We start from the raw sequence: 12,596 nt of genomic DNA on the forward strand, positions 1-12,596 counted from the left end.
TTTAAGCTCCATAGGGTGACTACAGAGTTCTTCCAGAAAAGTTGCTGGCTAACCTAGATGGGATGCTCACAGGCACCTGGGGCGTATGGTCTTCTTCCCTGCTTAGAGCGGGGCCATACCAAGTTTGTAGAAACCTCCAGACACCTAGGTTTTGGTTTTTCATTTGTGCCCCATGGCATTCTTCTGTATACTTGCTTGCATACCATGAGCTGGTTTGATGGTACGGAGGCAAAAAAAAAAACCTGCATAAATGCGGCACCCAAGTTCAGTGAAGGTACTGAACCTGCAGGGTGTGGAGCTCATGCTGCTTGAAACAGGAGGGCGGTGCGTTTGTGACCTTACGGCTGACTTTGCACTTCCATTCTCTTGTAGGCGAGAGACCGTACAAGTGTCAAACCTGTGAGCGGACCTTCACTCTGAAACACAGCCTGGTTCGTCACCAGCGCATACACCAGAAAATCAAAAATACTCGAAACCATGGGAAGGAGAGCGACAAGGAGGAGACCCAGTCGAGGTGCGGAGAAGACAGCGAGAACGAGTCGAGCCACAGCGGCACCAACCCCATCTCAGAAAACGAGTGCGACTCCGCAGGGGGTGTTGGCAGCCACCCATCCACCTCGAGAAGCCGAAAAGAGTCCGTGGCTGGCACGGCCAAGGACTCCCCCGGCAGAGAGGAGAGGCCAAGCGGGCGAGGGGCTGGCGCCTGCCTCCCGGAGCCCACCAAGAGCGCACAGAAACAGACCGCAAAAGACCAGGAACCTCGGGGTAGCTCCGAGCTCGAGAGACCGCCGGGTTTCATTCAAGACTTGCTGGAGATGCACAACAAGAAGTCTCCCATGAATCACATTCTTGCCTCTGCAGACAGTGCGCCTCAGCTCTTGGGGGTGGAATGAATTGCTAGGAGGTCGGACCCGTCCCAGCACACAAACTAAAGCCAGCAGAGCAAGGTTTCCAGGGTCTCGTTTTGGAAGAGCGACCTACAGCTGTGGGGAGAGTATGGCAGACTGGATGCAGTGCCATATGCCTTTCAGTATAATAATGCAAGAGACTACAGTATATACTGATTTGAGTGCCTTACTACTTTATTAGATCTTTTGGTATCATAGATTTTTTTTTTTCAAAAATGATTTTTTTTAATATTTTAATGAATTATTTGGAGAGGACCTTTTTCATTTAAGCATTAATGTTACCTTTTGTATTGGTGTGTGTGAGCTTGGTCTTGTATATCTGTGATAGTCGCTGTGTTTGTTCTCTGAGCTGGAAATGGGGCAGTGGGGTGGGAGGCCCTTGGATACCACAGCCAATAACTGGAAGAAAATTATGTGAATTTCATACAAAATAGTCAGAGGAAATGCAGATGAGATGTTGATTTTTTTTTTTTTCTCAGTAGATGTTCTTGCATTTGCCACAGGGTGGAGCATTAAGCCTGTTCCAGGCATTAACAACGTGGCAGTTGAAGGTGTTCAAAGTGGTTCGAGCCAAAAGCAGGAAACACAAAGAATTTCAACCTCATACTTGTTTCCACTTTTCAGCATTAGAAATGGTGTTGTAGTTACTAGGGTTTTTTTCTGGCCGTCGTGGACTGAGTGTGTATACAGAGAAGAGTTACATAGCAACGTAACCTATGGAAATTATGCACCCGCTGTTATATATGTTTGATTTGCTTCAATATATTATTATTATTATTTTATTATTATTTTATAAATTCATCAGTTCGCTTGTCTCTGCAGTCAGCAGAAACCAATGGGCAATATTTGCCCACGCAGATGTATAATGCAGCTTGGATCCCCTCTCTAAATGTTTTTGACTTCAAGCTTTCACCAACTCCTCTTCTTATGTTGCAGCTCTTCTACTGTACTTTAAATGAAACCCTTCCTCTGACCGGAGAGTCAAATGGAGGCCAGCAAATTACCATCACACCCGTACAGGGGAACATCTCACTCGTGGTGGGGTGTGCGTGAGCGTGTGTCGTGCGTGTGCGAGCGTGTGTGCGTGTGTGTGCTGGGGGGGCACCTGGGAGAAGACGCCTGCGAGAAGGGGGTGGCCGAAGGACCCTCCGCGTGCGTGAGAAAGGCACTGCGAGCACGATGTGGGTCTCGTTGCAGTCACGTCGGTGACAGCGAGTGTTACTTAACGAGCAAAGTTTTTCAGTCTTCCAGTTGAAAGCAAGCAGGAGAGAAATGCGAGCCTTACCGTGATCTTGCTACTGTCGTGTTCTAGAGCAAGAGAATACTACTGGTAATAAAACTACAGATATAAGACATGTTAAAAATAAATAAAGTAAATTAAAAAAAAAATCTTCCTGAGATTTTGGGGTTGATGCTTGAAGACTTGAGGTGTGTGTCTAAATTTCATATCGATAATTTAACCCCTTTAATGCTGGGAGCTGGGATTTCTCCGAATGGCTCCTGTTGCCGGCAACAGGTGACACTCCAGCCACCAGGATTGAAGGGGTTAGGCAAAATGTCTCCTACTGTAGCTGTGCGCTTTTAGGAGTGCACAGTGTTTTTGTTGTTGTTGTTCTTGTTGTTCTTGTCGTTGTTTGTTAATCGTCCTTCAGTCATGACCTCTGGGACAGACAGAGCCATAATAGCATTGCCGGAGCCTCACTGTGCTATTCCACCACTGCAGCCCCCCCAGCCCGCACTGTGATCCTCCCCACCCCTGCAGAATCGCTTTTCCTGCTTTCATCAGACATGGAGGAAGTGGGCCTCAGACCCGTTCTATATTATATAATATATATCTATATATATCTATATCTATATTAAAATTCTCCGAAAATTTCTGGAGACTGAAATCTAACTGTCCAGAATTCAAAGGAAGAGAAACCTTCTTGAGTAATGTTCTTGCAAATAGAATAAGAAAAAATGGTTGAGGTATATGTGATTTCTATTTTGTTTTTGTTTTGTTTTGTTTTTAAATAGGGATGTATGAACCAGTTCAGAAACAAAGCTAATGCCAGATAGATAAATCAATCAGAACCAATGATTCATTTAAAACTCTACCCAGGTGCATTCTACTTAATTAAAACCAGTTCACACATCCCTGAAATTGTTATTACTATTATAATTATAATAATAATAATTATTATTATTTTGGGTATTTTTTGGTTTTTATTGTTTTTTTTTTGTTGTTGTTGTTGTTCTTTTTTTGTTGTTTTGTTTAGATTTTTGTTTTTTGTTTTTTTTTTTTTTTGCAACTCTCCACACTAAACTGCGCAATACTGTGGGGGAGAAGCCATTACTAAACTATATGCTGCAGAACAATGTAGCAAGTAATTAATTCCCAGCAGCCTGCCGGGACATCTGCTAGCAATAATCACTATTGATTTAAAGCTTTATTTAGCCTTTATCTATATCCTAGTAGAGTATAAGGTCTTGCCACATTTTATTGACATTTTTATTAGCTGAGTTTGACTGAGAACTGTTGCTGTTGTTGGGTTTTTTTGTTTCCCCCCCTCCCCCAATATTAAACTGTGAAATTTATAATGTGTTTAAACTATGGGTGAATCTTAGGCTTTAGTTTGCATGTTCAGCTAATTTGTCTCTATACGATTTTTGTTTGAATCTTTTTATTTTTTCTTCTCTCAGGGCTTTTACAAAAAAACAAAAAACAAACAAAAAAAGGATCTTCTGAAATTCTTTTGCCTGAGTTGCAATGGACTTAACTTGGAGATAATTCAATCACTACATTAAGCACTTGACTGTGAAAGCGAAAAAAAAAAAAAAAAAAAAAAGGAAAAAAAAAAGGAAAAAAAAGATTTTTATTTGTTTTTTAATGAGAAAACCTTGTTTGAGGCTATTCTGAAATAACTTTTCGGGGCTATGTGACAGTCTGATTCCATTTTCAGAATGATTCATAATTTTCTCTCTTCTCTGTGTGTCTCCTTTCTTTCCTCTCTCTATCCACGAAGGAAGTTTAATCCTAGTGATTTCATCCCATGCAGGAAACAGTAATAAATGTGTAGAATTCATATTTTTCTAAAGGGAACTTAAACTGCTGCTACGAATTGTGTACAAGACTGGTTTATGCCACATGAACAGAGAATCACACATTTGTTTTGGTACTTTTATTCCTCTTTTTATTCAGTTGTACAGTACTTCCAAATTCAAAATAAAAGTAAAAGTTGTTCTGTATCAAACCATCTAAGCAATAAAATGTTATATTTAAAAATTATAGGTTACAAAATGGACGTGGCTCTTCTTGTGGGTTTGTTGTAACTTGCTTTCAAGCTTTTCTGTTAGAGGACAGCATGCAAACCAGAGCTGTCCTGCATAACTAGTAGTACTGTTTCTCTTCCTTCATTTGGACAGAGTTTGAACCAGCGATAGCTGTAACACTTTGAAAATCCGTGTGCGTTTGTTCTCTGGTAGTTGAAACCCTTTGAAATGGTGCTCCTCTTTGGTGGCAGTTTCTTGAAATAGCAGCTGAAAGCAGAAGAAAATGACATTGGTGCTGATTTTCCTGTACAGGTGTTAACTCAGAGCTGCATGTCCTTTCGTTGTTAACCATAACCCCGTGGTCACAAGGGAGTGTCCTTTCGGCGCGGTGTGGTGATGGAGAGCGTATTGATTGTTTTCTGTGTAAAAGGAGCTTTCTGCCATCCTTGTTTTATTTTTGCGTAAATGCATATGGCTGTGAAATCTTCGGGATGTATTGGAAAGCCACAAGCATGTGTCAAAAGAGAAAAATCCTTTGTTTTATCTTGTTGGAGCGGCCTTAGTTGCATTTTATATGCTTTCTTACAAATAAAATGCATTTCACAGGATGGTGAGCCGAAGAATCATCTGAGTTGCGTATCCAGTTCTGGAGGCCAGGGAACCATAGAGTACTGGAGCGTCTGCATCCTAAGTCTTGGTGGGATGAGTCTTTCTGGTAGAGAAGTGAAACAAATTCAGCATCAGAGAGCCATACCCATGGACTACTGCATGCCCTGCTTCTGCTTTCCTTTTTCTAGCCTCTGGTGCCATCGTGGCAGCTGTTAAGGCTCCCCACAGGGCTTTTTTTGGTGAGGATCCAATTCCTCACTGCTGAACAGGGAGAGGTTACAGTAAAACCAGTCAGCATTGCCTAAAACCAAGGAAATCTGATGAGGCAGGACTCTCTGAATTACCTCAAAGGGGGTGGCTGAAGGGATTGAAACGATTTCTGAGGGAGAACTACAGAAGATCTCATTTTCCCTCTGACACCTATTGGCATGAGACATCTCCCTTCCTCTTGCAAGCCTGTGAGGCTGATGGGAAACTCATGTACAAGCAGTGTCATAAGGTGTAAAAAAACAAAACGGTGGGATGAGCTTACATGGCTGGGAAGAGATTGTGAGCAATGATTTACGAAGCAGATGGCTTGGAAGCACTTGATGTTGGCCATGGAAGGGCGCTAGCTGTCTGCCCAGCCCCTTGCTGTCTTCTAACTAACTTTGTACCTGGCCTATCTGACTGTGGCCATCCCTGGGTGGGGAACTTCCCTGTTCAGCGTGTTCAGCAGGGTAACACTGGGCTGGCCAGCTGAACCTTGCTCCTTGTTGGCATTTTCCTCTCCTCCTCCCTGTACCAGCTCCTGTGGTAGCAATACCCAGCTCTGGCCTGAAGCATGGAGTTAACAGGGATGAGGTGAGGGGGGCTCCACAGCTCTCATCGAACTTGGTCCTTCCCCGCTTTGTTCCCCAAAACTTTTTTTCTCAGCTTTTTTAAAGGTGAAGCCGCAAGCTCGCACTCCTGACGTGGATGGAGAGCGTGGCCCAGCCGTGCGGCCTGTGTTGTGGGCCCGCCTCACCACGGTGCTGTGGGTGCGGAGTCCCTGTGCTGGTCCCAGGGCGCTAAGGTTTGCTTGGAGTAGAGCTGAGGCCTCTGCCACCGCTGGGCCGCCTTGGTGGTGAGGCGCCGGGAGGTGCTGTGGCTTTCTTGTGGTGTGCAGCGGGGATCTGTGGGCATCTGGTCGGTGATTCTGGGCACTTCAGCTCTCCTTCCTGGGAGCTGCATGAGGTGCTTTCCCTCTCTAGTCCCTGTGCCGTGCCTGGCCTGGGGAGATGATCGGTTGGCTGCAGTGTGTGTACTGAAATTTGTTAGCACTCCTGTCACCTCTGGACTTTGGGCCCCGGGAGTGCTCTGGAGTTCCTGGCCTCCAGCCTCGCCCACAGAGGGAGTGGGTGTGCAGCAGCCCTCTTCTGGCTCCATCTCCTCATGTGCTCACGCAGGAGACGGGAAACAAATGTCCAGGAGCAAAACGTTGTCGCTGTCCCAAAACTGGTGACAACAGGTATCTGTGAATTTGTTGGCAGACAACAGTATTTCCCTAGTCTCAGGCAATTAGTGCCATGTTGGCTCACAGGACTACAGAAAGTGGCAACGTCCCTAAAATAACAGAAGGTTGAGCACAGCTGGGATTCCTGAGCTAATGGTGTGTACGGTCACAGCCTGGTCCTCTGGCTTTGAAGTAAAGACATTTAGCAGGACAAGGAACTTTTTTTTTTTTTTTTTTTTTTTTTTTTTTTTTTAATGCAGCCTCCTCCGGAGCCTAAAGCATGTCCTGCAGATGTCCCAGCTTGTGCTCAGCAGCTCTCTGAGCCTTTCTCAACAAGGCCAAGCTGCTATCTCGGTAATCACCTCAGCTGAGGAGTGTGATTGTAGATGACTGAAACCCCTCTCACCAGTCCTGAAAGGATGGATTCATACCACGCAAGCATGAGGCATTTCTTCTACCTGTTGAGTAGGTAGCAGACACTGGTGGCACGTGCCTTTGTTCCTATGAAGTTAGATATTCATTTGTCCTAACGTGCACAAGTTCGGTTGGGACTTACTAGGGGACTGAGGGGGAGCACAGCAGAAAAAAGTACTCTGGAGAATTATTCCATGTTTTAAGGATCTCTCACCAAATGCAACTCTTCCAGGTGCAAGGGCTGCAAGGGCATCCCCAGGTGCTGCCAGGGCTCATCAGTGGATCACTACTTAAAGGAGGGGGTTGGTTGTGTGCAGGTGTAGTGCTTGCAGTTGAAGCAGTGGCAGGTGTTCTGTATTATAACAAGACCTTTATGAAACTTTTTCCAGTAAGATTTTTTTCTTTTTCCTCAAAGAAACTAACTGGATTCTTCTTGTAATAGCACAGAGAACACCCTTTGTTGTGTTCCCATCTCATGCTCTTATTAGTTTACTTTCACAAAGAAATCCTACAGCTTCTGAAGCCTAGGACACTGAAACCCTGTGAAGACAACCCTTCCCTGAACTTGCTCTACAGCTGTAATTGAGGAATTGAGGGGCTTCCTGCTGCTTACAGAACAAGGCCTTATGCTCACCCAGAGCTCCTCCATCTTCTCTTTGCTGCTGTTTAGCATCTGTAATCCCAGTGCTCAGCAGAAGTTTCTCCGAGGAACCCAGCTCAGTTTTTGCCTGCTTCAGCGGAAGGTGCTCCAGGAGCTTGGTATCAGCCAGGAGCCGAGCGGCTCGCCTTTGGCAGTGCTCTTTGGAGCAAGGCCTCCTGCTGCTGGGGGAACTGCAGGCGGCCCTAGGAGAAGGGCAGTGGAGAAGTCGGCCTGCTCAAGGACAATTGTGAAAACCACGGGTTGATGGCAGGAGGCTGCACAGCCTGTGTGCTACGGGGCTGCCTGCCACCTCAGGTAAGTGGCACAATCTGTGTACAGACGATAGTGTTGATGGGGTGACTAACAGAGGAGAAAGTTGGTTTTAATTTCCTAGGGAAGTGCAAACATTTGGATATGCCTAGGAAGGGGGGCAAGATGCCTTCATTTCAGCATGCACCTGAAATCATCCCGTGGCGCTGACACTGAGTACAGATGGAGCTGAGAAGTACTGTTGAAGCTTTTCAACAATTCCATTATTGCCTCCTGCTTCCAGTCCTTTTTCAAGTCCCCTCTCTGCCTAAAAAAATACATTGAAGGGCATTTCCTATTTTAAATAATAGTAAGTTGGAAGACTTGGCTCACAGAGCCTGACCCTGAGTGTAACACTTCTCACGTTGGTGGAAAGGAAAATGTCAGTAATTGCCCCTCAGAATGGTGTAGTAACAATGGCACAGCATCCAGGAGAGGCCAGGTCACTGTGTAATGTGGTAGGAAGCCTTGTAACAGTCTTAGTAGGAACTGAAAACAGCTTCCTCCTTTGTTGTGTTCGTTTATTTCTCCCCTGCCAGATTTGTTTCTTGGTCTTGCAGGGAAAACTGCCAGTAATGTATGAGGAAACCCTGTACAATGGGCATCTGCAATACACTTTTGTGAAATCACTTGAACTTCTCCAGGGCCTTTCAACAAAGGGTTGTAAAGTAGTTTACAAACATCAGTTAGTATTGCACTGTAAATAAGAAGCTTTCTGGAGAAAAGGCATCTTATCAGGGAAGACCCAATCAATTTTCACCATCTTAGAGCCAGAGGTTAACATGGTAAAGGCCAGCTTTGCTGCAGGCTGACTCTCAGTGGGTAATTCTTAGCCTGTAACAGCATTGGACTGCAGCCATGCTAGTAGTAAAAAGGTGGAAAGGTTAGGACAAAATGTCAGCCAAATGCTTGGCAGCTCTGTCGCAATGCATGATTAGGAACAGCAAAATGTGTGTGCTTGTGGTGGGTATTAAAAAAAAATGGTCCCGTGCAAGCATGTGCATGCATACACAGGCATACAGCATACACAGGCCTAGCAGCTCCTCCCCTAACCCCAGGAACGAGCACAGGAGCAAGCTCGGTTACTTTTGGGTAAAAGCAACCCATGTGCTGGCTGGTGCAGACTCAGCTCATGGAGAAGCTGAGCACTCTCATGTCCCACCAATATCAAGGACCTTGCACCTGATAAGGTCCAGGTACCCTGAAGAAGGAGCTTTTGGTGAGCTAACCCTTTTAATCTTTCTGCAATTCTTAATGGGAAAAGTACTAAAAGTAGCTTTGATTCCAGCCTGTGCGTACAATGGCACACCTTTAAGTAAAATACTGCTAGCTACAGTATTAATTCTAGTTTCTGCTATGCTCAAGGGAAAATACTGCAGGAACGCAGTAGCTTACAGCTCTGCAATGCCTAGTGCCTAAATGAGGAGATTGTACTGGCATGGTGTGTGTTAACCTTTCCTTCCAGCTCCTCTTACCTGATGGTACAGAGAAGGATGACTGCTTACATTTGCACTAAAATCGAGCTGTTGTTTTAAATAAGTAACACCTGACTTTTAGTAAATCTGCACTTAAGACACTTGTGCTTTATTTTAGGGTGAGGGCAGTGCTAGTTGTGAGTTTTTGTGATGCAGATTTGCTTTAACCCATAAACACTTCTTCCCCAGTGTTTCCAAGTCAAGCTTTGCCACCTGTGACCTGTGCTTTGAAATAGAAAAGTGTTTACCTGGCTGTGAACAAAAAACAATGTAATACTTTTCTCTCTCTGTCAAAGTATGGTTCTACTTGCACAGAGCTCCCAAGCAGCAACAAGGGGAGGAGGCAGAACATGGGGGGGCACATGTGCTAACTCACACACTGCTGAGTGGGACGCAGGGCTCACATCTTTGCTCGCTTTGCCAGTTAATCCATTTTTGCTGGCAGGATATTTAACACCATTTCATCTGTTGCCTTCAAGACACTTGTGACTGACACCTTACTATATGCCTACAGGCTTCAAGGTTGCATCTGCTAGGTCAGTTATATTCCACAGATGAAGAAAATCAAAGTATTGAGCTCTCTGGGTAGACATCACAATCCCTCAGAAGTCTGTACCACAACACAGCTGTTCTGATTTTTGATCTCCAGCCTAGATTGTTATCAGTCTATCTTGAGGAGCTGAAACCACAGCAGCCTTTTTGCATAGCTACCTGCAACCCAGCTCTGCACCACACCAGTCAGAAGGGCTTGCCAGGGCTGTAAATAAGAGAAAGGAAGGGATCTGGAGAAGTGAGCAACTTGTGCACCTAATGAGTAGCAGATCTTGGCACAGGATGCAAAGCCATGTGCTGTGTTTATTGCATGCATTTGGTGAATATACCTCTTTTGTTTCTGTGATCTAAAACAGTCTCTTTAGCAGCTGTAAGACACCTGCTTAAAAATGAAGGCACTTAATTTGAACAACAATTAAGTGATAGCAGCTCCTCCCAGGGTTCCTTGTAGTGTTCTACTGAAGGAGTGCAGCTGGAGGCTCTTTGCAGTTTGTCAACAGATCCTTGCTAGCAGCCTGTATGTATTACTGCTGCAGTCAAGCAGGGGCAGCTGCTGTAATCCCAGAAACACAGCACAATATTATTTCAATTCTAGCTTTTTCTTTCTAGTGGAAGCCTGCACTAGGTTGTTTTGAGACTTTCCTCATTTCTGTATGGACCCGTGCTAAATAAGCCATCAAAGCAGCTTATTCTTTCTCTTGGAAACTTGCTGGTTGAGGTTCAGATCTAGCACACACAATCCAAACTCAGTCCTGTGCATTACTTATTTCTGTAGTGCTGTGGAACCAGGGTTGTGCCAGAAAAAGATGCTTCAGAGTTTTGGATAAATAGGATTACACCCTCACTTACCATTAGTGGAAAAACACTTTGAAAATAAGATTTGAACCTATTTGTCTATGAACAGTCAAGCTCACATGGAGTTGAAAGGCCCCATTTACCCAGTTTCAGTAACAGGGAAACTGAGGCAATTTATAGCCAGGAATCTCTAATTATACCTTAAGCACAAAAGAACAGAGCAGCAAATACACACTAGAAGTGATTGAACCAGTGAGATTACAGCTAAGAGAACACTGAAAATGCAATTTTAACGCAAAAGCAAACTATGAGCTTATATCTACCTGCTCTGTAAGAAGCCAGTGCTTTCCAGCATCTTACTCCATAGGGGCTAGGGAGAAACTCAGCTACACAGTAAGCCACAGCAGAGAACAGCCTGTTATGATATGAGATTGCTTGGTCATCTTGCTGCTTTTCTTAGTCTTCACTGACAAAAGCAGAAGAGGGCCTGGCACTAAATCAGTCAACTACAGGGTTAAATACAAGTATCTTATCAACTCAACTCACTAGAATGGATCATCCCCAAGTATTATTGATATGCTGCTGTTCTCCTCTAGTTCCACAATTTTTATATTACTTGTAAATGAATGACACTGCCTTCTGCTACAGTGACCTGCATTAGTATCTACCACTTCATAATCACTTAGGATAGTTCAGAGATGAACTGAAGCAAAGTGAAAGATTATCGTAAGGTATTATCACATCAATTATTTCCAACTAGCACTAAATGCTAAGAGACAGAACAAAACCAGGTTTTAATAATGAATTCTTTCCCACAACCTTAGTGAGACTCTACATCCACACAGATGTAATGCAGTATCACATTGATTAAACTTACCTTGCTTTATGAGTTAATCCCCCCAGAAGTTTTACCCTGTCTTCTGTTTAGATGTAGTACATGCACCTGAACTTTCAGCGATACTTTCAGGCATCACTGCCTGGAGTAGTGTTCTCTCAGTCAGACAACAGCACACACCTTAAAGCTGCAGGGATTTAGCCTCGTTACCACCTTGTGTTTCAGCAGCCTTTAGGCACCTTAACAGATCCTTTTCACGCTGCCTACAGGTTAGTCCATCTGGAAATGCAGAACTATGGCTTGGTTTTTAACAAATCAGGATTCAAAAATTATTTTCCGAGTGCCCTCCCTTATCCTTCTAAGGATTTTTGATTTTTAATCCAAGTGTTTAACCATTGTCCAGGATATCACAGAATACTTCCTCACAGAATAATTCCTAGCTATTATTTCCACTACAAATACATTTGCAAAATAGCAGCTTTTGAAGTACAGCATATTTTCATTCTTTTTACGTATCTGCTACTACAGGTTACTTACCAAGGAAAAGAGCACCCGAGTACCACTCAGGCTTTTTAATGCCATACTCATGCTTTATTTAAAAAAAAAAAAAAAAAGCAGCTACATGATGCTAAGAAAACTTCAAGTTTACTTTACAAAAAAAAACCTGCAGCCATTTTCCAAGAGATCTGATCTCACTTATAAATGAAAAACCAGCAGGTAAATTATTAAATTAACATTTCACTTGCAGTACATCTGAACTTAATCATTCAAAACAACCAGTCATTCTTAAATTCTGACTGTCCATTGTATGTATAAGAACAATCTATATCATTTCTTTGATTAAAAAATCCCTGGGAATATTTAAAGTTAGATGGAGAAGTGTGAGGAGAACTTATTTATCCCACCTTTAAGCTTTCACAGAAGGTGACTGCTCATTCTAGCTTTAATCTCCCCCATCAGTTAACTGCAATTCCTCTGCATATTTAAGAAAAGTCTTAATATAAAGCTGCTAAACTCTTCAGTGAAGGGATTAAACTGACATAACATGAATCTATGCAGTTACCGCCACACTACAGCAGTGTGATACCTTACTATCTTCATGGAAGTGTATTGTGCAAGTCTCAAGTAGCTTCAAAACACTCCTGAAACAGCCCTTGTGTCACTCCTATGAGGTAGGTACTATCTTTCCTTCAGAGAAGAAAAAGGAAATTTAACTGCTGCTTAGCACATCAGGCACACTGAAGAACAGGACAACCAACCTACATTATTATTTGACTTTCCCACTACTTCCTGAATTTAGAGCTTTGAGCTGCAACTTTTTAGTGCCATGCAT

The 12,596-nt window shown here is 43.6% G+C and overlaps 1 protein-coding gene and 1 long non-coding RNA gene across 5 annotated transcripts in view; one reads left to right on the forward strand and one right to left on the reverse strand.

Annotated features, from left to right (window-relative positions):
• Positions 1-4,176, forward strand: part of RREB1 (ras responsive element binding protein 1) — a 131,178-nt gene extending 127,002 nt beyond the window's left edge. For 3 of the 4 annotated variants that reach the window (XM_038175425.2, XM_038175422.2, XM_038175423.2), the window contains one exon: positions 373-4,176. In XM_038175425.2, coding sequence (XP_038031353.2) covers positions 373-893 — 521 coding nt within the window. In that variant the 3' untranslated portion in view covers positions 894-4,176. The remainder of the gene's footprint in view (positions 1-372) is intronic. The other variant, XM_072035028.1, reaches the window with a different exon arrangement.
• LOC140001961 (uncharacterized) lies at positions 4,055-11,299 on the reverse strand. Its single transcript, XR_011807801.1, has 2 exons — positions 9,793-11,299; positions 4,055-4,872 (listed from the first exon to the last, which is right to left on the reverse strand). It is a non-coding gene; the product is annotated as an uncharacterized lncRNA (long non-coding RNA).
• Positions 11,300-12,596: the final 1,297 nt, after the last annotated feature.

This window comes from Anas platyrhynchos, chromosome 2, assembly GCF_047663525.1.
Source record: "Anas platyrhynchos isolate ZD024472 breed Pekin duck chromosome 2, IASCAAS_PekinDuck_T2T, whole genome shotgun sequence".
Classification (NCBI taxonomy): Eukaryota; Metazoa; Chordata; class Aves; order Anseriformes; family Anatidae; genus Anas; species Anas platyrhynchos.